This window comes from Oratosquilla oratoria, chromosome 16 (genome assembly GCF_046742065.1).
Source record: "Oratosquilla oratoria isolate Oo_2021 chromosome 16, ASM4674206v1, whole genome shotgun sequence".
In the NCBI taxonomy this organism is placed as follows: domain Eukaryota; kingdom Metazoa; phylum Arthropoda; class Malacostraca; order Stomatopoda; family Squillidae; genus Oratosquilla; species Oratosquilla oratoria.
In genome coordinates, this window is record NC_134792.1 from 60513701 (window position 1) to 60539605 (window position 25905).

The 25905-nt window shown below is 45.4% G+C and overlaps 1 protein-coding gene and 1 long non-coding RNA gene across 3 annotated transcripts in view; both read right to left on the reverse strand.

Annotated features, from left to right (window-relative positions):
* Window positions 1-8803: 8803 nt before the first annotated feature.
* Window positions 8804-10459, reverse strand: LOC143034067 (uncharacterized). Its single transcript, XR_012967225.1, has 2 exons — window positions 9660-10459; window positions 8804-9624 (listed from the first exon to the last, which is right to left on the reverse strand). It is a non-coding gene; the product is annotated as an uncharacterized LOC143034067 (long non-coding RNA).
* A 1146-nt stretch (window positions 10460-11605) lies between these two features.
* Window positions 11606-25905, reverse strand: part of LOC143034068 (uncharacterized) — a 24946-nt gene continuing 10646 nt past the window's right edge. The window contains exons 2-5 of one of the 2 annotated variants that reach the window (XM_076199969.1): window positions 25134-25341; window positions 18694-20764; window positions 14905-15015; window positions 11606-14761 (exon numbers count right to left, since the gene is read on the reverse strand). In XM_076199969.1, coding sequence (XP_076056084.1) covers window positions 14635-14761; window positions 14905-15015; window positions 18694-20764; window positions 25134-25245 — 2421 coding nt within the window. In that variant the 5' untranslated portion in view covers window positions 25246-25341 and the 3' untranslated portion in view covers window positions 11606-14634. Of the gene's footprint in view, window positions 14762-14904; window positions 15016-18693; window positions 20765-25133; window positions 25361-25905 lie in introns of both variants that reach the window. The other variant, XM_076199970.1, reaches the window with a different exon arrangement.

Consider the following 25905-nt stretch of genomic DNA (forward strand, 5'->3'; position numbering starts at 1 on the left):
ACGTCACAATTTCGTTGACACAAAGTGGTGCATGTACTCCCAAACGAACACTAGAAGCATCTTCTCTTGCAATGAAGATGAAGAGGACGACATCTCACATCCCGATCTCCACAGATCCAAGCGTCCTAGGGCTGCCCTCCCTGCGTTAGGGGACTGCCAACAAGTGGACCCAGAAGCGAGGGACCCCCTGCAGGAGCTGCAAGGAGCCTCCGCCCCACCTAAGGAGAACTCCCCCCCGCCCGCCGGACCCGTCACCGGACAACCCTCTCCGCCTCCCCCGCCAGCTGATGCTACCCCCTCCGCTCCAAAGGAAGGGGACAGGGAAGACGAATCATCGCGTAAGTCCTACGCCTCAGCCGTCACTTCCGGTGGAAATTGGCAGGTCGTCACCAACCGACGCCCACGCTTAAAGAAACCCCTCCCGGCACCGGGCCCATCCAAGTTCCCGGTTATCATAGCTCCTGTTGGCAACCCCACCGGCTTCATCAAGCTGGGGTCCTGGAGGCAGGCCCAACTACTCAAGGACACGGTTGGGCCTGTCGATGGTATGCGCCAAATACCCAGCGGCGAATGGCTTGTCAGCTGCATCTCCGAAAAGCAGCAAGGCAAATTACTTCGCACCACCACTCTTTCGTCGGCTCAGGAGCAGACGATACAAATCTCCACCAGAATCCCCAAGACCATCGTAGTGGGGGTCGTGAAAGGAGTCCCAATCGACGATGATGCCGAGCAACTCCTCAGGGCGGACTTGGAGGCCCAGGACCTGCCCGTTGACGCTGTCCAACGCCTCAAATCCAGGGATGGGACTGCGACCAGATCCGTTCGTGTGGCCTTCCTTATGACCACTCTCCCATCCTCAGTCAAGCTTGGCTACACCCTCCACCAGGTGGTCCCATATGTCGCCCCGGTCCGACGCTGTACTAAGTGTCAACTCCTGGGCCACTCAAAAAAGGAGTGCAGACGTAGGACCCCAAGGTGCGCCCGGTGTGGAAAGGGCCACCCTACAAGTGACTGCCAAGAAAAGCAGTTTCTGTGCATCAACTGCTGTGGCAACCATTCTACGGCGTACCCAAACTGCCCGGAGATCGCCATCAGGAGGATAGCACATGAAGTCAAGAACCAGCGGTACGTCACCTTTTCGGAGGCTCTGGTCATCGCCAGGGAGCGCTGGAGCACACACCTAAAGGAAGAGAGGGCAAAGGACAGGGACTTTGCACTAACCAAGGTCCCAAGGGCCCCGTCGAAAGTACCTGACCCATACCCGTCTGCCTCGGTGGGTAGCTCTCTGGCAGCCCTACCCACCCCAGGATATGAAGGGACCCCCACCGAAAGGACTACACCGCCCACCCCGACTCCCACAGCCACTCCTGTAGAGGCCGAAGACAAAGCCAAAGCCGAAACCGAAGGAACGAAGAAGACCCGCAAAAGAAAAAAAATCGAAGCAAGAAATCCGTCACCACCGCCCCCGCTGGCCCCTCCCCCGCGGGATCCACCCCCACGGCGAAGCTCGCTCCTCCAGAGGAAACCAATAGCGTGCCGGACCGTATGGACACCGTAGAGGAAGCACCTCCCACCCCTCATTCTCCCTCTACAGAGCCATCTATACATTGCTCCATCGGTGGCTTGAGAAAAACCGTAGAAGCACTACAAAGCAGCCTAGCGGGTACAAACCCTCATATGGCCCAACTCCTGGATGGGATCTTCGTGATTCTCCAAACAATTCTGGACATAGCCAACCATGGACAGAATTAGAATCATGCAGTGGAACTGCCGGGCAATTAACACCGCCTGGGACCTACTGGTACAACACCTCGCGACCAACTCTTACGAAGTCATTGCACTTCAATCCCTCCGGAAGCGGCCAAAGCAACTTCCGCACCTGCCGGGCTTCCACTACCCCCCCTTCTACTGTACAGACGACTCAGGTGAGGTACGTGTCGCCACATATATCTCCCTGGGGCTGGCTGCTCGCTCCGGGTCTCTACCTGGCCCTCCCCTCGAGGAAGGATACGGCACTGTCACCTCCATCACTGTGGATGGAGATCGGATGGTGAACATGCTAAATTACTACAACCCAGAAACAACCCGAATGTTTGGATGGCTGGCGGACCTTCCCGACGACTGGATCGTGGTGGGAGATTTTAATCGCCGCGACACCCTTTGGGAGGATGACTACGACCACTCCTCCCAGACCATCGCAGCTCAGCTAGATACAGCCGACGTAGTCCTCCTCAACGACGGGGGTCATACCAGGATTCCTGAGATCGAGGGACACAGAAAGTCTGCAATCGACTTATCCTTTGTCTCCTCAAACCTTGCAGGCGCTACAGACTGGCTCCCCCTTGATGACCCGATGTCCTCCGATCACCTTCCCATCCGTGTCACCATACACCTTGCTCCCGTACTTCATCTACCACCGAAGAGGGAGCATTTCAACCTTGCAGAAGCGGACTGGACCAAGTTCCAGGCCTACTTGGTCGACAGGCACTGCGGCGCCAACCTCAACTGGACGGTGGAGGACCTCAACGATCAGTTCACCCACACGGTGCTCGCGGCAGCCCGGCATGCCATTCCGCTGAGCAGCACGAGTACAGGTAGGCGTGGCCACCCCTGGTGGACGGACAGCTGCAAGGCAGCAGTCCGCAGCAAGCGGCAACCCTACCACAAGTTCCTGAAGGTGGGCTCCGCAGACGCCTTTGCAGACATGAAGTCTACAAAAGCCCAGTGCAAGAAAACCATTGCCCAGGCCAAGCTCGCCTACTGGAACACCAAAAAGGACGATGACATCGACCTCACTGCAGCCTGGAGGAAACTGAAGATTCTGAAGTGCCGGTACAACCCCCCCGACTCCGACCTCACCACCCCTGATGGAATTATCCTCCGCACGCCCGTGGAAAAAGCAGAGAGCTTCCTTCGCCACTTTTCCGATGCGAGCTCTACTTCCAACCTCCCAGAGGCCCAACGTCACTTCCGTCAGGAGCAAGAGACCAATATGGACCTCTCCCCCCCTACGGGGGAGGACACTCCTCTCACCCTCCGTGAACTCCGCTGGGCACTAAGAGCAGTTCGATCCACGAAGAAGTCTCCTGGTGCTGACAAAATCACCTACCCACTCCTGCGCCACCTCCCCCCTCTACTACAAGAGACCCTCCTTTCCATCTTCAACAAGTGTTGGAAGGAGGGAACTGTACCGGAGGCATGGAAACACGCCATAGTGATTCCTATCCCCAAGAGTGGTAAACCCCGGAACAAGATAGCCAACCACAGGCCTGTTTCGCTCACCTCCCACGTAGGGAAAATCTACGAGAGGATGGTACTCAACCGACTGTCGCACTTCGTGGAATCAAGAAGAGCCCTTCCAACACTCCAGGCAGGCTTTAGGAAGAGACGAAGCGTCACGGAACACATAGTGAGGCTGTCTGAACATATCCGAAGGGCCCAGCGACAGAGGAGGATCTTGCACACCTGCTTCCTGGACATCGCCAAAGCATTCGACACGGTCTGGCACGCCAAGCTCCTTCACAAACTAAAATCCTTCGGAGTCTCCCCAGCTATCTACGCTTTCACCCGATCGTTCTTCTCCAATCGCTCCATCTCGGTGAGATGGAAGGGAACCCTCAGCCAACAGGCCCCCGTCGACATGGGAGTCCCCCAAGGCTCTGTCGTGGCCCCCCTACTCTTCACACTACTGCTGGCGGATGTCGGAAAAGGCGTGCGTAGCGACACGGTCGTCACTGCCTATGCCGACGATGTAGTACTATGGCGCAAGTCAAGGCACAGGAGTCCCAAGCGGGACTCTGCACAACAGAAAGCGGAACTTCGGGTATTCCAAAGCCAAATAGAGCTGGTGGTGGCACAACTCACGAGCCTGGGATTCTCACTCTCATCGACCAAAACGGTGTATATACCTGTACGTCAAGTTGGCTACAATAGGGGAGAGTATCCCAACTGGAACCACATCACAGTCTGTGGCTCACCTGTGAAGCCCACGGCCTCAGCTCGATACCTGGGAGTCATTTTCCAGAGAGACGGACGGTGGACCAAGCACATCCAACAGGTCTCCCGAAACGCTAGACGAGCACTCAACATGGTTCGGGCTATCCGACACGAGTCCTGGAGTAAGCACCGTGCCACCCTTATTCCCATAGTCCAGAGTCTTGTGCGCTCTCGGCTCCTCTTTGGCGCCCCTGCCCTCCACGACCTACCGCCAAAGACCCTACGCAACATGACCCGGATCGAGTGCCAAGCACTCCGCCTAGCGCTCGGTCTACCGACATCAGTCCCGCAGGAGCAAGTATACAGCGAAGCTGGGATCCTTCCTCTCCGACATCGTCTCAAGCGGGACGCCTGCAGATACCTTTTTGGCTCCGCGAGGGTCCCAAACTCTACGGATGCGGAACTGACAGAAGGCTGGGTCGAAAACCAGACTACAGCTCTTATTCAAGGCCTTCCCAGCTCAATAAAGGACATCTGTCTCGCAGCCGGACTTCGAACAGACGACCGAAGGCTTGTATCCCAGCATCAATTCGACCCTGTTCCTCCCTGGGACCTGGACCCTCCCGACGTCACACCTGGCATCCCCGGACTAAACCGCGACGACAGCCCCCACCTGCTGTTGATGCAGACCCGAGAGTTACTGGCAAGAAAATATGCGGAAGACTTCCTCGTCTACACAGATGGCTCCGTCCGTGAGGACGGCCGCACTGGAGCGGGAGTCTTCCTGCAGCCGACAAACGAATCCTTCTCGATGAAGCTTCCCCCCACCACCATCCAAACGGCCGAGCTCGTCGCCATCCGAGAAGCAGTGGTCAAGGTCATCAACCTACCCCAACCTCCACCACGAGTCACCATCCTCTCTGACTCCCGAACAAGCCTGACTATCCTGCAGGGAGCATACTACGAGTCGAGGCCCGAACTCCTCGACGACATACTACGCCTCTCGACTGAGGCCACAAATCTAGGCGTCCGCCTCCGTTTCCAGTGGGTCCCATCCCACGTGGGACTACACGGAAATGAAATGGCGGATAGCGCCGCCAAACGAGGCGCTCTACTGCCAGAGGAAAACCGGGTCGTGTTTCAGCTCACGGCCTGCGACGCTTTCCGCAGGATAGAACAAGCTTCCTGGGACATCTGGGAGTCGGACTACGCCGCCACCGCAGCCTCCCGGGGATGGCCCACTACTCGCCCTATGACCAAGGCCTCGGCCTCTTGCTCACTACCTCCTCACATATCTTCTGCTATTTCCAGGATCCGGGTCAACCACTGGTGGACCAAATTCCTACAACCTACCTGCACCTGCGGCACCGAACCGGTGTCCTTCCAGCACTGCCTCTTCTTCTGCCCCACGCTGAAGGACCACTTCCTCCCTCTACGAGACCTTCTCGGCGACCCTTCTACAGCCCTGGACCGCCTCCGGGCCAACACCACCACGGATTCAGGCCACACCCATATCGTCCTGGCAGCCCAGCTAACGTGCTCCTCCCCAGTAGGAGCCCTCCTCTAAAAAACAGAAGGATCATCTTAAACACTCCATCACATCTACACATAAACCGTTCCCTCTGGCACATGCTCCTGTCAGGAGCAACCCCCCCCTTTTAATATTCTTGGCTACCAAGGGCCAGGCCCTGGTGTTTTATTAACTTTGAGTTTTTCTATACACCTTTTAATTTTTTCTTTTGTCATATTTACCGTAGTAAGTTCATCCTAGACTTTTCACAGGTTTCAATTTGGAGTTCACTTTGAGGTGTTTCGTTTACGAATACTTAGTTAAAATAATTGTTTAGAATGTCACACATTCCTTCATTTGAATATTCAAGTTGACCGTCAGCAGATAATAGTGGGCCAATGTGATTCCTAATAACTTTTTATCTCTAATGTAACTATGGAATTCTTTGGAATTCTCTTTGGATTTATCAGCGATATTCATTTCGTGTTGTCGTTTTCGTTTTTTTTATTGTCTTTCTTTTTTTAAATTTCTCTGTATTATATTTGATAGCCATTAGGTGCACCCGAGCACTTGTAGTTCTTATAATCCTGTCTCTTTTTAGCAATACTTTTTTCAGTTTCTTTGTCAAGCCATTTTGGGCGAGCCTGATTTGGGGGGCGTCTGTCCTTAAACGGGATGTAAGTATAAGTCATCTTACTAAGCGTATTTTGAAATATTTCCCACATCTGATCTACAGGTCTTTTGCTTGATTTTGCCTCCCAATCTGTAAGCTGAAGCCCCTGACGTAGTCCTATGAACTGAGCTTTACTAAAAGCGGGTATTTTAGATACACAAGTACCTATTCTAATTTTTTTGAGCAGTTTGTACATAAGTTGTGATCACTACTTGTAATGGTTTCACCAACTTCTACATCGGTTATTCATTCTTTCGCGGCTAGTGATCAATAGATCGAGTAAATTTCCATGTCTTGTGGGCTCTTTTACATACTGAACTAAGTAAATGTCACCGAGAAAATCTACCCAGCGACTATCTATATGGCCATATTGAAGGGTCATCCAACCTCTCTCTCTCTCTCTCCCTCCACCTTTCTCTCTCTCTCTCTCTCTCTCCCTCCCCCTCCCCCCTCTCTCTCTCTCTCTCTTTGTGTGTGTGTGTGTGTGTGTGTGTGTGTGTGTGTGTGTGTGTGTGTGTGATTCACCATGGTCTTGGATTACGTGTTGGACTCGTGATTGACAGCTATTTCCCTCCCGGAAGAGAGCTCAGAGCTCATATATGACCGATCTACGGGTAATGGTGTGACCTCACCTGCACACACACATCCCAACTCCCCGCCCACGAGAGTCGGAATAACAACCCGCAGCGCAGCAATATTTAGATTATTTCAGCCCTGGGCGGGATTCAAACCGGACCTCCGTAGTGGCAGCCGGAAACTCTACCAACTGCGCCACAAGTCATGTGTGTGTGTGTGTGTGTGTGTGTGTGTGTGTGTGTGTGCGCGCGTGTGTGTGCATGAACACTTATGGAGCTGGATGTATGAAAACTAAATTACTTCTGTGGCATTCCCGACATCTTTGATTACGGCTTCAATGTAATTCATTCGCACGGCAGGTGCGCACCTGTGCATCTTCGTGCGTGGGAGTATCTGTACACATGTTGGTTTCGAGTTCGCAGGTGTGAGTGTATATTTATTTTGAATATTTCCTACTGATGCGTTTGTTTGTGTGTAATGATAAGGTTACGCTCGAATTATATGGGTTTCCTTGTGTAAATATGATATTTGTTGCCGTGTATTCTGGTCTGTATTATTTACTCTTTCAGGGATTTTCTTGCATAAATGATAAATATAAAACTCAGTAATACAGGGTGATTAAAAGGCTTCTAATAACTAATATTACTGGAGAAAAAATTCATCTATTTATTTGTTTATCTATTTATTGATTAATTAATTGATTAATCGATTAATTAGATAATTTAATTACTTAATTATTAATTTATTTACGTATTCTTTTGTTTGTCTATCTATTCATTCTCCACCTACGTTGCGGATGTTTCTGTGACAATATTTATTGAGGGCCCACACGGACACCGGCCATATTCGTAATCAGATCATTACCATGATGACATTCATATTTTCGTATCACACTGCATGACCAGTGACCATGTTTTAAATAATTTTATGGTGACTATTACGACTGTATTTTTTAGTCCTAATATGAGGCGCCACAGCACCACATCGGTATGATTTTAGAAGCCAGTGCTGGGCATCTAGACACCATTCTCTCCCACCCACGTGGCTTCTTGATGTAGTGTATTGACAGTCTTTCCTTTTGTTAGGTTCCTCTGCGGCCAAGCGTGAGTAAACTTCGAGAAGAATCAGGCGTTGGAGTCCCGTGGACAGCTCATTGTTGTATAACAATACCGCTCAGGCAGTTCTTGCGACGGCGCTGATGCCAAACTGTAACAGCCTTGCTGTTCTTTTGGACCCATCAGCGACGTGGAGAGTGGGTAGGGGATCATGCATTCTGGGTAACTGACTGTTGGTCCTCCATATCATCTCACTCTGCCTTAGAGCCGCCATGGTCGTCATCGACCTATGAAGGCTATCATACGGTCTTTGACATGGTCGCAATGGGAATAGGATCTGGATGGTGTTCTGCAAGATCTGCGGCGGCATGAATCTTTGTCCGTCTCGATCCCGAAAGACTTTGTTTTCCACCAGGAGCGACGCAGGTCAAAATGTCCAGTCACCGAAACATCCAGGTCAAAATGTCCGAGATGTCTAATCAAAATGTCCAATGATTGTGATCTTAATGTCTGACTGTTATTCAAGTGAAATAACCCATTTGATTTGACAATACTTTGAAATAGTGTTATTGGATAATTACACATACATTTTGTAAACAATTTTATTCATACAAATTACATAATATTCTTTAAACTATATATGACATATTCTGAATATTTCTATGATCATTAGAAAGTAAGACATTTTGACCATCACAGTTGGCAGAGCTGGGCGCGTTCATCGGTGCGTTCCTAGGTGCATTATTCGGTGCGTTCCGTCCTAGTTTGGCCGCAGTTAGCTCTCCCAAATTATCAAAGCAATATAGGTGCCGGTATAGTATGTGGTCTACCTTTTGGACGTGGCCTACGAATTTTTTCTTTGGTATAGTATGTGGCCTACCGGACTTTTATTTTGGTATGAACCTGTCTGTTGAGCTTTAATAGTTTGAGAGCGCTAACCGCGGCCAAACTAAAGCAGAACGCACCTAGGGACGCACCGAGGAACGCGCCCAGCTCTGAGAATAAACGTCGTGTGAGGATAGAACTTTTATTAAAGGTACAACTTTTTGTTTGTTTATTTTTTTTTTCAAGTATTAGGGAAGGGCAAGCAAAACGTAATATCTACTCTGACCAGATTCTGAGAGTTTAACTCAGACATAGTTTAGTCTCGTTATTTGTCTGTTTGGAAAACGGTCAGACGGTCATGCAGAATTGTTGCTATTGTTGTCTTTTGATAAAGAATTCTTTCTAATTCAATGCTTATCAATTTTTACTTCTTTGAATATTTTTTCTCTTTTGCCCACCCATGATTCTCTCCTAATCTCACCTCTATGTACGTTTATTCTCTGCCTTTTCTCCAACTGTCTAGGTGAATGTGTGGAGGTTGCCACTTTGCGCTTTTCTCACTTCATCTGTTCCTTTTAGTTAAAAAAAAGAATACATGTAGGTTCAGGGGTTCTTTCAAGCTGAATAAAATGAAATGGCAATACCAGAATAAAATCCTTAAATTACATCATGGCACTATGAAGGAAGCTGGGAATGATAAGTTTGAATATGTGGAGCAGTCTGTACCCAAAGAAGGGGAGCTGATTAATTGTCAGAACCAAAACAGGATCTTGTTCATTCACTCGGACACTCGCTATATGTAGACGTCCGGCCTTTTGTGCAGTGAATGGTTTACGAAATCTTTAGCACAGTGATTCCCAAACTATCTTATATGACGCCCCTAACTCATTCTTTTGTTTGGATCACTTGAAGAATCGTCACCCAAGACTTGGACAGGGTGACAATTCTTTATGTGGAATCTCATGGGGTGACAGTTGTTCATGCGGATCCTGGGTTTACAATTCTTCGGTTGTATAAGTTGATGACAATAAACATAACCCTCATTCAACCTAACCTAACCTAACCTAACCTAACCTAACCTAACCTAACCTAACCTAACCTAACCTAACCTAACCTAACCTAACCTAACCTAACCTAACCTAACCTAACCTAACCTAAACTAACATAACCTGATCTTTATTCCACTGTTGATATTCGGCGTACTGGGGTGACAATTCTTCAGGTGGGACCTCATGTTGTATATTATACTAAATTATCTGTTTTTTCTGTTAATATATTTCCTATTCACATCTTAATAGAAAACGGGTCGAGATGACTGATTGAATTATGATTTACAAGTGTGTAGCGGCAGACACCTGTTCTTGGAATGATTTAACTATTATTAATTAAGCAACCTTTTTTGAGCAGGGGACTTCACGTCCCACTTGTATCCTTCTCACGCCTCCCTATGTCAGGGGTGCGCGCCCCCCTAGTTTGAGAATTACTGATTTAGGGACTGTGGCCAACGTGCATGACGTCACTGACCCCCTCCCCCTCCCCCGTCCCCCAAAAAGAAAACGGTTGATGGCTCTCTGTGCGTACTGAGAGAATGACCGTTAACCCTTGGGAAATGACAAACAGAAAATGTAACGTGGCCTTGAGAACGCCCAATGATTCCTCAGGGAATCTCAGGTAAATTATGTATTCTTTCATTATCTACAGTTAGTATACAGGAATCTCAATTAGAGCCTCTCTTCCCCTAATATGGTGACCACTAACCTAGTGTAGTGTGGGTTTGTCTAAAACTTATCTGTTGGATCAGCAACGCCTTCATTATAGTGACTTCTAAGGTTTGTTTCACACGTGTCGACTTTTCGCCGTGCGCCGTCCACGACACGACGTCGTGCTCTCAAATAACCATGGGTGTCTATGGACACTTTCACACGTCACGACCACATGTGAAAGCGTCCATAGACACCCATGGCTATTTGAAAGCACGACGTCGTGTCGTGGACGGCGCACGGCGAAAAGTCGATACGTGTGACACGACTACTGAAAGTACACATTCAGGGTTTAAAGTTCGTCTACATTAATAAATGATACCATAACAGATTTCCCTGATTATTTTATTCCTTTTATTTCTTGACTGCTGTGATCTACCGCATGTGTTTCATCTAGGCGAAGTCATTAAGTTTGGGTAACATTTTGCTTTGATTTGGTTTCAAGGCGACCTGAGCTTCACTTCTGACACACACACACACACACACACACACACACACACACACACACACACACACACACACACACACACACACACACACACACACACACACACACACACACACACACACACACACACACACACACACACACACACACACACACACACACACACACACACACACACACACACACACACACGACTCGGTGGTGCGGTTGGTAGAGTCCCCGACTGTCACTACGGCGGTCCGGGTTCGAATCCTGCCCAGGGCTGAAATAATTTTAGTATCGCTGCGCTTCGAATCGTTACTCCAACTCTCGTGGGCAGGGAGTTGGGTGTGTGTGTGCGTGTAAGGTCACAGCATTACCCATAGATCGGTCATGCGAGCTCTGAGCTCTCTTCCGAAAGGGAAATAGTTGTCGATCACAAGTTCAGCACGTGATCCAAAGACCAATGTGAACACACACACACACACACACACACACACACACACACACACACACACACACACACACACACACACACACACACACACACACACACACTCATGAAAATTCCTTTATTAACTAATTAACGTCATTGTTTTGGCTAACGCCTGGTGATTCTATTCAATGTAAAGAGATCTAAGGACATAAAAAGTTTACAACTTTCTCGACTGACTCCTTAAGTCTTTGTGTCACTTTGAATGATTCTGTACTGGCTCAACTCCAGCCCATTCCTTCTGTTCAGCCTGAAGAAACCTTCAAGGTTGGAAACAATCTGAGCAAGTGTAGTGTTTGGCAGCAAACTCGACAAACAGGTTCATAAATCTAGGATAGGAATAGACTGCAGGATCGTAGAATTTATTACAGCCTTGTTGTCAGTCCTCAATAAAAAGGAAGCATGTGAAGGCAGTTTAGTTAATCCTTCTAAATATTCCTTATACATAATGGTGCAGTTAGTCATGCAACAGTGTGAAAATCTCTTAATTGTGCGCGAGATTGAAATAGAAAAGTATGTGTATATGTGTGCGTGCTTGTAATTATCGTTACGCACACACACACACACACACACACACACACACACACACACACACACACACACACACACACACACACACACACACACACACACACACACACACACACACACACACACACACACACACACACACACACACACACACACACACACACACACACACACACACACACACACACACACACACACGCACACGCACGCACGCTTATATATATATATATATATATATATATATATATGTAAGTACATATGTATATATATATATATATATACATATATATATATATATATAGATATATATATATATATATACACATTGATAGAAGGTGAGAGAGAAAGAGAGAGAAGTTTTAGTGTTTAATCGTGCATATATTGTTCTAGAATGAGTATAAACATGAGCTGCAGCTTTTGCAAATGTCCTTAATATTATACGTTTTCTGCTGCCTGCTGAGAGCCTGAGACTAAGCGACGCACAAGCGCGGTGCTGCATCGCCCACTCCAAACACCGGAGGGACGTAGCCCATTTCTTTTTGCATCGCCCGTCGCCAGGCGATTTTATTCCTTTGATGGGAATGCGGGATGGACATGAGGACAAAACTCTTGTGTTTTGAGACTAACTCTCAGCTGACTGAAATCGTCTGGCTGCACTAACGCGGCTCCAAGATGACTCATATTCTGTTTACCTAAACGTAGCTAAGGTTTTCTTCGTTGTTATGCTCATTCTTAGGTTGTAGTTGGAATGCTAGTTTTACACAAATTTTAACTTATTTCTTTCGACGTAGAAATTTTAATTTAATGAAATTTGAAAATGGAAAAAAGTGCCTAATAAATATTCGCTTCGTTTAGGTAAACGGACGGTTGAGTTTCTAAAATATCCGTAAAATATTCTCGTCATCTTTACTCTGCATTCGGTAGCTCTAGAGTTGCAAAAACGATGACTGATGTCTCGGAATGGTTGGTACGCCTGGTAATCGAGTATGTTGCTCCCATTTAAATTATCCACAAGTACGTAGTCATTATGTAATACTTTTGAATTAAAAGACAAGAAACGTATTTTTTACAACAAAAATATGTTAACCAAATCCTGTCTTAGCAGTATTAAATAATAGCAGTTGTAAACAATTCAAAACGTAATTATTTAATTCTTACTTTGATCAACCAAGCAGGAGTGAATTACACAGAGCGAACAAATGCAGTTTTGTTAGCGAGTCAGTAACGTTACATTTTTTTGCATAAAATCTTAGACACACTTCTTATGAGCTACTGCGTAGGTTGAATCTTTGACATACTTTGCATTTGAAACTTGTATCATTAGTTGTGGGGAAGTAGACAATTAGTTTGTGTCCTTACATGTCTGCTGCCAATTCTTTGAATCCCTCTTGTTGCGGCGACGCCCCTTCCACTCAGGATCGACTTCCGCCCGGGGGGTTATGGGACGCTGTCTGGCGACCCCCATCTATATCCACCCCCCTACAATTCCCTAAAGCACAATGACATGTCGGGATTTGACAATGTTGCTGCAGTGCTAAAGGAAAAAACATCGTAAAAGAACATAGGCTATGTAGAATCTCAGATACTACTCAACAGCGAAATATATTTGCACATTGGTTTTGCTGTTTCAGAGCTTAGGACACTTTATCTTGGTGTCCAATTAGCCTTATGAGAGGAACTGTGCGACTGAAATCTTTCCTACTCAAACTATTACGCAATAGTTGAAAGAGATAATATTAACACTTTCAATCTAGTGACGCCACGCGAATTCCTTCAGATGGATAGAATTTCCCCTCCCGTCTTCTGCCCATCCTCACTCCTTCCCTCGCCCTTCTCGGTTGAATAAAATTGATCGGCGTCATCGAAACTAAAGGGTAATTTGACTGCGATTTTTTTGTTCTGAAGGCAGCTTAATATCTACATACATTATCCGCACACACACACACACATATATATATACTATATATATATATATATATATATATATATATATATATATATATATATATATATATATATATATATATATATAAACAATGTATCACATAGCCTTGGTTGAGCAATGCATTAAAATCAGTCATTACATTGTATTTCATGTGAATAAATGAACACATATCTTAGATAATACCTATAAGGCACACGTGAAATATTCTTTCTAAGAAATTGTAAATCTCTTCTTTCCCATCTCTTGATATCAAGTGAGAATTACTTTTGAAGGCTGATATTATCTTACTGCGTGCGTGATTACCTCTACTTATGTAGCACTGTCAACCATCAGTCTCGGGCAGCCTGGAAGCACGTTCGAATAAGAAAATAAAGAATAACGCCAGGAAACGCAAGATGGAGTCTGGGGAGGCGTGAATGCATTTGCTAGAAAAAAAACAAACTCTGCCTTTCATAAAAAGAAAGGAATATATATATGAAAACATGTAATTGGAGTTTATACTGGTATTTTTTTTGTATGTCTTCATCCACATTCAATATGGCTAAGATCATATAATCGCAAGAGAAATAGATTTCTATACAGATTATTTTTTCATAAAGGAAATAAAGTCGTCGTAAAAGCATTCATAATCATGACCGCTGTATTCAAGCTGTGAACGATTAAAAATTCTAACGATGTTTCATTTAAAGACCATTAATCGCTCAAAATACCAATAATTAAGGCAAAAGGGCACCTGGGTTACCCTCACATACATCAACTGGATCTCTTTACGAAATGAACTGACCTGTACTTAATTTGAATTTACTCACTAGTAGACTCAGACCATACGTTATGTCCCCACCAAAAAAAAAAAAAAAAAAAAAAAAAGTATGTAGAAACATGAAAAAACATTGGTGTTCCTTGTTAGTATTCCATGTCGTCCCAAGACTTATATTCCGTAGAACTCTGGTTGATGTCGTTTCTGTTGTAGTGCGCGAAGTCGTCTTCTTCGTTCACGAGTAGGTAGTGGCCATTGCGACGCGGTCTATAGCTGTAAAAAAAATGACAATTAATATAATATCAAGATAAATTCACCCAGGTACACGCCATAATCAGGGACATCAACGTTCACGAGAAAAAAAAAAGACATTAAGGAGTAAATTAAATTAGAATGTCACGAAACAAAAAACTTGCCTGATTTTCTTGAAGACGAGCCCGATGGCTGTGGCCACCAACGCGGCGATAATGAAAATGGTTGACACGATGATGATGACGCTCTGGGAGCTGCCCTTGTGCTTACTATGCCTGACAAGAGAGAAAGTACCACAGTATTAACGTCTTGAGTACGATGACGCGTCATGAACCGCGATTGGTTACGAGGATGCTAGCCTCGGCTTCCTGATTGTATCGATTTTGTAGTTGTAGCTGAGTGATCCCCGTATTCTGTTTCCAGGCTTGATCACGTTTTCTGTGTCGCTATCTTTATTCGGGATAAAGAGAACGAGCACAACAGCAGTAACTTTGTATTTTGTAATGTGCGTATTGTGATGCATCATCGTACATCACGCAACCTGATGGCGCGCGAACATTTGACTCGTATTGAATAGGTCAATGGAATTAGATTCTAAAAATGGGGTTGGATAATTCTGAATGGGGTTAGATCCTTTTTAATAGGGACCCAAGCCCTTTAAGAAGGATCCAACTTCATTAGAAAGGATCCAAAACCCCTTAAAGCAGTGGTTCTTAACCCGGAGTACCTGGGGGTACGAGACATGATAGCCTGTGCAATGGTACTTTCTATTTGCATCCTCCTAATTGACATTTTTAATTTGAAATAAAAAATACATTTGTTCAGTAATTGAATATATCTAATCATTTCTCATCAAGGTTTGTATCACTAATCCTTTTCATATGTTTGCATTGGATTTATATTGGATGGGGGTACAATATATCTTTTTTTTAGATAGTCAAGGGGTATGGACACTGAAAAAAGTTAAGAGCCATTACCTTAGAGGAACAAACGAATTAATTATAGGAATTTAATATTCATTGATGATGATATGTGTGAAACTTAAACCTTTGGCCATGTCATTGTCATTGATTGGGTCATTAAATATACATTCTCTATAAAATGTGGATGGCGTGCATTCCAAAAGTGAGGTTTGATAACAAATGCCAAACTATGGATAGGAAGAAATGCAAGTAATTTTGGGTAAATTGACTGACGCTTTCTCTTAGTGTTCCATGGGATTTGATAGATGAGCTGTCATGCATATCTTCATGAGTCATTCACAATTGTAATTTCGTGAACATATTGGTTTTTGACAGCTAAGATCTCTTCTTCAGCCAAAGATTCCAAAAATCATTTTGTTTGACTCCACTGAATTTCCATCCACTCTTCTCATTGTAATAACACACACACACGCGCGCACACACACACACACACACACACACACACACACACACACACACACACACACACACACACACACACACACACACACACACACACACACACACACACACACACACACACACACACACACACACACACACACACACACACACACACACACACACAAATATATATATATGTATATATAATAATTACGACAGTCGTCCCCGGACTCGAACCGAGGCTTGCGAGAAGCAAGGCTGACGCTCTACCAAGCCTCGGTTCGAGTCCAGGGACAACTGTCGTAATTATTTGATTGACACCGCTGTCACTGCCGATTTTATTCACACACACACACACACACACACACACACACACACACACACACACACACACACACACACACACACACACACACACACACACACACACACACACACACACACACACACACACACACACACACACACACACACACACACACACACACACTCACACACACACACACACACACACACACACACACACACACACACACACACACACACACACACACACACACACACATATATACATACGTACATACATACATATATACATACATACATACATACATACATACATACATACATACATACATACATACATACATACATACATACATACATATACCAAATACTTTTTCCCACCCATTCCATCCCCTACATACTCCTCTCTCTTCCACCCTCTTCCCTCCCTCACATCTTGGCACCTCCTGGATGACGGGTCATCCTTGCATCCTGTCCACTGCCCTGGGTCAGAGGCAGTGTCGCAAGACACAGCGCATCCACAGCAAGGGCGCTCCATTAATTTCGGCGACCCCTATCTCCGTCCCTTCATTCAGAAAAGGAGAAGACGGGGGAGAAATCCTTTCGAGCTGCATTAATTTATTTCTCATACATACCCCCTCACTCCCACCCCCATCCCCCATCCCTTCATGCATCACAGCATCGTCCATGCACAGCCCTTCTCTATTCACCCCTATCTTCTGTCCTCTTTCGTCCTTCCTCAACAGACGTTCCTCTCTTTCGTAATGCTCCTTTTACCCCATCCATCCATCTTATCCTAGGACGCCCCCTCATATTCACTCCTTCCACCTCTGCCTTCCACACATCTTTTACTAATCTTTCTTCACTCATTCTTTCCACGTCTCCAAACCATCCTAATACTCTTTCATCAACCCTATCCCCCAACTCCCTTTCCACCCCTGTTCTCCTCCTCACCTCCTCATTTCTCACTCTATCTAGCCTAGTAACCCCTATCATACTTCTCAGACATTTCATCTCAAACATATTCAAACTCCTTCTCTCTTCCTCTCTTATGTTCCATGTTTCTGCCCCGTACAGTGCTGTCGGCACAATCACTCCTTCATATAACCTCCTCTTAGCATCCATTCCCAGATGTCTATTTCTCATTACACTTTTTAATCCACCAAGGCATTTACTCGCTTCTCTCAATCTACATTCTACCTCCACCCCCAATCCTCCCTTTCCTACCACATTCGCACCCAAGTATCTAAAACTATCCACTTCCTCCAGTCTCTCTCCCTTAATATTCACTTCCAGCCTGCTGTCACTCTCTCCCCTTGTACATCTCATCACCTTACTTTTGCCCACATTTATCTTCAGCTTCCTTCTTTCACACACCTTCTAAAGACTTTGTCACTAACTTCCTCAATCCCTCCTCTGATCCTGCTACAAGCGCAGTGTCGTCAGCAAACAACAGCTGGATCACCTCCCACTTTTCTCCATTTTCTTTAATCATCTCCAACACCTGACCCACTACCCTTGCACTCACCTCTCGCACCACCCCATCCATGTGAAGATTGAACAGCCAGGGCGACATAACACATCCTTGACGAAGTCCCACCTTTACCTCAAACCATTCACTCTCTCTATTTCTAATCCTAACGTAAGCTCCACTACTCTCATAAAAACTCTTGACTGCTCTTAACAGTTTTCCTCCTATCCCATATATCTGCAGTACCTCCCACAGTGCCTTCCTGTCTACCCTGGTGTCCACTAACCTCATACAATAATACCTGTTAAGTCCGGCTAAAATTGGCATTTCAAAGCATAACAGGGCCTTAAAAATAGTTTCTTACTTCACTGTAAAAGTTTATATTACCTTATACTGCATTGAATAAGTCAATAGTTGATATATTTGTCCTATATGCAATGTAAGGTTTCTAGTTTAATATATTTGTCCAATATAAAATGTTAGGTTACAAAGAAAGCAATGGCCTCTGCTACTCAGGGATCTGGGTGCGCACGTCCTGTGTAATAGTAGTCCTTGACTTTTATGTGTATATATATATATATATATATATATATATATATATATATATATATATATGTGTATGTATGTATGTATGAATAGATAAAAGTATATAAATAGGTACATAGAGAAACAAAAAAATATAAATGAATGAATGAATAAACAAAGAAACAAATAAGTATATAAACAAGCACATGTATAGTTGAACTAACAAACTAACTAATGAATGTATCTATGGAATAACATGTCGCCACCATAGAGGACTGACCTACCCTGTATCCAAATGAGGATTCATGGCCTGAGCTCTGTGGAACTGCTCACTGCCCTGCCTTTGGGATTCCGGGGGCGTGGCTGCCAGTGGCTTGTGGTGTTCCTGTGGCTTCGGGTTCACCGGAGCTTCCGGCTTTTCCACCTGTGCCTTGGTGCCTGGTTTCCCTGCTGCCGGTTGCTTGGGCTCCGGGGCCGGTGGTTGTGTCTTGGGTTTGATGTGTGGTTCTGGTTTGGCTGGAGGATGTGGTTCAGGTTGTCGTGGGGCTTCTGTAGGTGCTGGTTTATGTTGTGGTTGTTCTGGAGGTGCTGGTTTATGCTGTGGCTGTTGTGGAGGTGCTGGTTTATGCTCGGGGTGAAGGGAGGATGCTGGCTTAGGTTGTGGGTGATGTGGGGGCGCTGGCTTCGGTGGTGGTTGGTGTGGGGGTGCTGGCTTCGGTGGTGGGTGGTGTGGGGGTGCTGGCTTCGGTGGTGGGTGGTGTGGGGGTGCTGGCTTCGGTGGTGGCTGGTGTGGGGGTGCTGGCTTCGGTGGTGGTTGGTGTGGGGGTGCTGGCTTCGGTGGTGGGTGGTGTGGGGGTGCTGGCTTCGGTGGTGGGTGGTGTGGGGGTGCTGGCTTCGGTGGTGGGTGGTGTGGGGTTGCTGGCTTCGGTGGTGGATGGTGTGGGGGTGCTGGCTTCGGTGGTGGATGGTGTGGGGTTGCTGGCTTCGGTGGTGGATGGTGTGGGGGTGCTGGCTTCGGTGGTGGGTGGTGTGGGGGTGCTGGCTTCCGGTGTGGGGTAGGTTGCGGAGGGTGTTGTGGGGTCGCTGGCCTCGGGTGTGGACGTGGTCTTGCGTGTGGGTGTTGCGGATGTGCTGGCCTCGGGTGTGTTTTTGACGCTTCTGGTTTTTTGGGGACCACTTTCATTGGAGGTTTTGGTTTAGGTTGTTGTGCCGGTTGTGCCGGTTGTGCCGGTTGTGTCGGTTGTGCCGGTTGTGGTTCCGGGTTTGGTTTTGGTTGTGATCTTTCTGGTACTTTGGGTTTTGATTTCGTTGGAGGTTTTGGTTGAGGATGGGGATGAGGACGGGGATGGGGATGATGGGCTTGCTGTGGTCTGTGGGGCCTTGGCTGTGGTTTTGTTTGTGGTTGTGGGTGATTGTTTGGCTGTGGGTTTGAGTGGGTCTTTGGTTGTGGGTTAGGCTGAGGTTTTGGTGCTGGTTTTGGTGCTGGTTTTGGTTGTGGTTTTGGTTGAGGATGGGGTTTTGAATGAGGTTTTGGTTTTGGCTGTGGTTTTGGTTGTGGTTTTGAAGAGGGTTTTGAATGAGGAATTGACTGTGGTCTAGATTGTGGATGAGGTTTTGATTCTGGTTTCAGGGGCTTTTTGACATGCTTGTTTGCTTGTGGCCTTTGGTGAGGCGCTGAGTGTGACTGAGGCTGGGGTTTTGGCTTTGACTCTGGATGTGGTACATTTTGTCCGGCTAATGCTTCCGATAAGGTCTCTGGGTGCGAAACCCCATGAGTTTTTGGGGGAGCGGGTGGAGGTGGAGGTGGGGGTGGAGGTGGAGGTGGAGGTGGTTCTGTGGTGAGGACCGGGGCTGGGGTTGTGGTCACTTGAACTGGAGCAGGAACTTCGGGTTGTTCTTCCGCCTGGTTTTCTTCAGGGGCATATGGTTCCTCTTGAATCACTTCTTCAGCCGGCGGACTCTCATTGGCACCTTCGTCAGCGACTTGGCCATCATCATAGTAATACACTGTGTCATCGTACTGAGTCCCTGACGCTTCATCGTAGACTGGTGTCTCCTCCACTACAGGATTCTCTGCTCCTTCTTCTACAGGAGGACCAACCTGCTGGTCAGCCTCGACAGGAGCTTCATACTCGACCACTTGGGCGGCATTTTGGTCCACTACTTCTCCTTCAGGCTGAGGCTCAGCTTCATAATCTCCTTCAGCTTCTCCTGGAGAATCATAGTAATAGTAAACAGGTCCTTCTGCGTTTGGATCTCCTTCAGCATCTCCGCCTGTTTGTTCCCCTTCCTGGTACTGGTCGTCTGTGTATGGTTCTGGTGCCGCCTCTACGGCAACCTCTGGCCCCTGAGTTTCTGAAAGAAGTAAAACAAGGGTAAGATGCATCAGCTCCACAGTAATGAAAGAAAAAAATCTAGCTTAAAAAAATACAGATTTTGTTCTGCCCAATGCCAGGCGATTTTATTCACAATGAATCTCTTTAAATATTTCGTTCTGGCTAACGTCAGGTGACTCAAACCACGACTTTATTCGGGTCAGAGCAAACCCTGAGGGCAGTAAAGAGCTAAAAGTTATCCTGGATGCTCTGTGGTAGCTCACACACCAACGCAACTAGTTGCACGAAACCAGTTGCTCACGACGCCGCAACCAGTTGCATTGCGACTGACATCTAGGTTTCTGTAGAGCCTTTCGTATTTAGGCGACTGAAAGCGTGATTGCATTGACGTGAGGAATTCTAAAGAAACCAATGTGTCAGTCGTAATGCAACAGGTTGCGGCGTTGTAAGCAATTGGTTTCATGCAACTGGTTGCGGCTTCGTAAGCAACTGGTTTCATGTAAGTGGTTGCAGTGTCGTAAGCAACTGGTTTCATGCAACTGGTTGCGTCGATGTGTGAGCTGCCTTCCACGCTAAAAGAAATCTCGACGGAATGACCTCGATTAACCTTTTCCGTTCAGAGGAAGGAAATCAGGACCTTCGTCTCGAACAGCACCATTAAGTAAGGACGGGGCGGCTTTTCCCGATTAATCGGCGGTACCACCTTCCTCCAGAACTTTTTCCTACGTAAAATCTCTCTCTCTCATTTTTTTTATTTATTTATTTATTTTTTTAGAAGGAGGAAAAATTACTTTTCTCCAGTATTTGAGATTCTTACCCGAAATTTGCGAGCTGCAAATTTGCTCCAACAGTTGAGGAAAAAAAGTAGACTAGTGTGATAACGCCTTTAGGGGAACCCCTTCTGGGTGGAGAGAGAGAGAGAGAGAGAGAGAGAGAGAGAGAGAGAGAGAGAGAGAGAGAGAGAGAGAGAGAGAGAGAGAGAGAGAGAGAGAGAGAGAGAGAGAGAGAGAGAGAGAGAGAGAGAGAGAGAGAGAGAGAGAGAGAGAGAGAGAGAGAAGGAGAGAGAGAGAGAGAGAGAAAGGGGAGAAGAGACAATGACCTTATCTATATTATATGTGACCTTGTAGACAACGTTTCCCTACCTAGGACCCTAGCACCATACCTAACACCCCCTGTAGTTAGGTCTAAGCAGTCCGGCATCCTCTATCTAATGTCTTGTTGCTAGAAGGATAAAGGAAATTGTAGGTATGTATCACTTCTCAGCCCCCGCTATCATTTATTTCATGATCCCAGGTTGGAAAACGCTGTTGTGCTGTGTTCGTGGGAGTGGACAAACTACGTTTAAAGAATGAGATTTGGTTGACTTTGAAGATTATATTTGCCTGCTGTGTTTCCTCTGTCGACCGCAAGGCAGTCTGAGTCAAGCGAGTCTTCAAGAAGTCAAAGAGTTGGGAGCATGTCATTCAATTAACCCTTTGCACGGTGAAACTCAGAATAACAACAAACGTCCCAAAAACGAATTTAATTGAACGAATCTCAGGATACCAAAAATATCATAAATGCATAGAAATTATATTGAATTTTCGTTAATAATCGTAAATTATGTTTTGTTGAACATCAAGTGCACAAAACAGTTATCTGTTCATTTTCATGATTGTTCCTCTCGGTGGTAAATGAGATGAGCAAAACATTACAAGATGAACTACAGTATACCAGATTTATCTGCAATTGCATTTTTGTTTTTTCGAATTTGCATGAGCGTATTCTTCAGATCTTTCCTGAGGAGAATTGTTTTCTAGTATCTACAAAAATTTGAAGGAGGCAGAAAATGAATACGATGAAAATCCAATTTAGTCATCACGACTTTTACAAACAATCAATATCCTTTGAAACTGGTGATCTGGACGACACTTGATCGATCACATTCTAGAAAAATCGATCACGAAGAAATCCGCCAAACTAGAAGATTTACCCAGAAGATTGATGGAAGACACTAATCATTGCAAGTAATAACCTCAATTAAAATCATATGATCATAGTAACCAACAAGTATATTTTGATAATATTGCTACAATTTCATACTTCTTTCTTAGTATAGTTGCAGTTATCGGCCTTAATTTATTCTATTTTATTTTTTTATTTATCTTTGATAAAGTATGAACAGGTGCCCTTGCCAGAACTGAGTAAGAAAAAGGTCGGGTCACTTGGCTAGGGGGACCATCTGCAACCCCCCCGTAACCGCCAATTTGCGAAAAGGATTTATATATAACCGGTGGGTCACTGCTCGAAACTTAATCACTGCTGGCATGATATCATGACCTGTTTTCGTCGTTTGCTTTATAGGTTGATTCTAAGTGTTCTGAAGCATAACTGTGTCATGTTCAGATAACTGTGTCCTGTTCGAGCTGGTCGTTCGACGTGCCTTCACTATCTACGCATGTAGAAGTGCGACTGTGATCTCGGCCAAATGTTTATTCCCTTATACGTGCACTTGAGGGGACATCCATCGACGGTGGGTCAGCATGTACGAATATACAGTAATGCATAGGGGATTGGGGGTGAAGGAAAAGGCATCAGTAAATTTAAGTTGCATGTAATTAGTCATGTAATGTCCACCAGTCAGAGTTTTGGTCACAGAGACTGCGTTTGTGACGAATTACTGCAATATGACAATGTTCTCCCTCTTGGTTACTTGATACCGAGACCAGTAAATGTCGAAGAACTTTTGTTTTTTTATTCGATGAAGTACCGTCATAATGATGGCGGGGACCATTAGGTTCCTTATTGATATATAGGGATGCACAGAATACCTTGAATAAGGTGACGCCAAAGATGTATCTTACCAGGAACTTGGTTACAAGGAGGAGAAATTACTGCTACAGTTTTCCATACGTCTATGGACAGGACAACCAAACGCAGAGATCAGAGGACAGGAAATGAATCATGTAACACAGAGGAAAATATTCGGAAAAGTATCTATCTATATACGAAGGGCATCTTCCATTTCATAAGGGAGGTAACTAGTCAAGGCACGCACCCAATCCCACCCATTCCACTCATTGTTTCCTTCACATCTTAGCTCCTCGTGGATGAAAGGTCACTCTGCATCCCGTCCATTGCTCCGGGTCAGAGTCAATGCAGGAAGACACAGTACATCCACAGCACGGCCGATTTATTTGCACGGCGACCCTCCCCCTCTTCCCTCTTGCGGAAAAGAGAAAAGACAGGAAAAAAATCCCTTCGGGCTGTGTTGAAATATCATCCATACACAACCATTCTCCCCTTGCATCTATCCACTGCCTTCTCCCTCTCCTGATCAACAGACATTCCCCTTGTGCTCAAAATCCCTTTCACCCCACTCATCCATCTTATTCTCGGTCGTCCCCTTAAGTTCACATCATCCACCTCTGCTTTCCACACTTTCTTTGAGAATATGTCTTCACTCATGCTTTCCATATGTCCAAACCATACCAATATTCTTCCATCAGCCCTATCTGCCCCGAGCTCTCTTTCAACCCCTGCTTTCCTCCTCACCTCCTCATTTCTCACTCTATCCAACCTTATAGCCCTTACCATGATTCTCGGCAACTTTACCTCAAACACATTTAAACTTCTCCTTTCTACGCCTCTTAAATTTCAGGTCTCCACCCCATACAGTGTCGTGGGCACATACCCAGATGTCTATTTCTCATCACACTTTTCAGGACATTTACTTGCATCCACACTCTACAGTTTAGCTCCACACCCACTCCTCCATTTTCTGCCACATGCGGCCCCAAATACTTAAAACTATCCACCACCTTTAGCCTCTCTCCTCTAAGACTTACTTCTAGTAGTTTGATGTCACCCTCTCCCCTTGTACATCTCATCACATTACTTTTATCCACGTATACTTTCAACTCTCCCCTATCGCATACCATTGGAAAAATAAAAATATGAATAGTTGGAGTGTAGACTAGCTTTAGGAAAGAAGCAAATTATTTCTTTGAACTATATAGATAGAACTATAGTACAGAGATAGAATGATAAAGAATAGAATAATATTAAAAAGAACTTTACTCTTCAAGTACCAGAATTCAGTCGGCAAATTCAACAGCAGACAATATTAATGTACCAGAAGTTACAAGTTAAGAATTAACTTTTGTCCTAAAAAGTATGAAACGAGGAAAAACACCTGGGGATGGCATATCGATGGATCTTCTGAAAAACGCCAGGAAAGAAGTTTATTGTACATTAGCTCAACTGTATATTCAGTGTGTATATCACGAAAGCTTTCCTGAATTATGGTATAATAGTACACTGTTTTTACTTCTTTCTCTCTCTCTTGCTCTTTTTCAATCCTTGAATTTATGCGGGAACTTTAATTTGTATTCCTGTAAAGAACTCACCCTGTAACTCGGGCCGAGCTTGAGCCCCAAGAGAGGTGCGATGGATTTCCACCACAGCTGCCACCAGGAGGAGCCCCAGCCACCAACGCCTCCATCTCAGTGATGACGTCATGACGTCGGACTTTGTCGTCGCTTGCTGACGCGCGTTCGCAGGGCTCAGCAAGACTTCACAAGGACATCGTTGATGCCAGCCAGGCGGTATCAGCAGCTGCGGCGGAGGAAGAACACTGTACATTTATCAATGTGAGCAGGGAATTAATGCCCCTTTAAAGTGTTAGTTTAGTAAATGCAGTTCTGTGAGTATAAATATAGAGGGACACTTGAAGCTGCATATATGAATGTACATACTAGTTTGTACTAGAATATACAAACACACGCGGTAAAATCCCGCCTCCCCAACACACACACACAAAATCACAGATTGCCTGATATGCCCTAGAATTACAAATCAAAAGGATGTAGAGATTAAAACATAAATGGACCTGCCATCGTTGGAAGAAAGAAGAGAAGGTTATTTCATATCATCGTTCAAGTTGTTATAAGGAAGAGATAAAAATGAAAAAATCCCTTGGTCTGGCACAAAAGAGACGAAAGGTCATGGAAGCAATTGAAAATTATTTAACTAACTAAAGGAACAAATGAAATGAATAAATTAATAAATCAATCAATCAAAAAGTGAATGAATAGATAAATAGACAAATAAATAAATGAATGCACATATAAATATATAAATGAATACATGTATGAATAAATAGATGGACAAATAAATAAA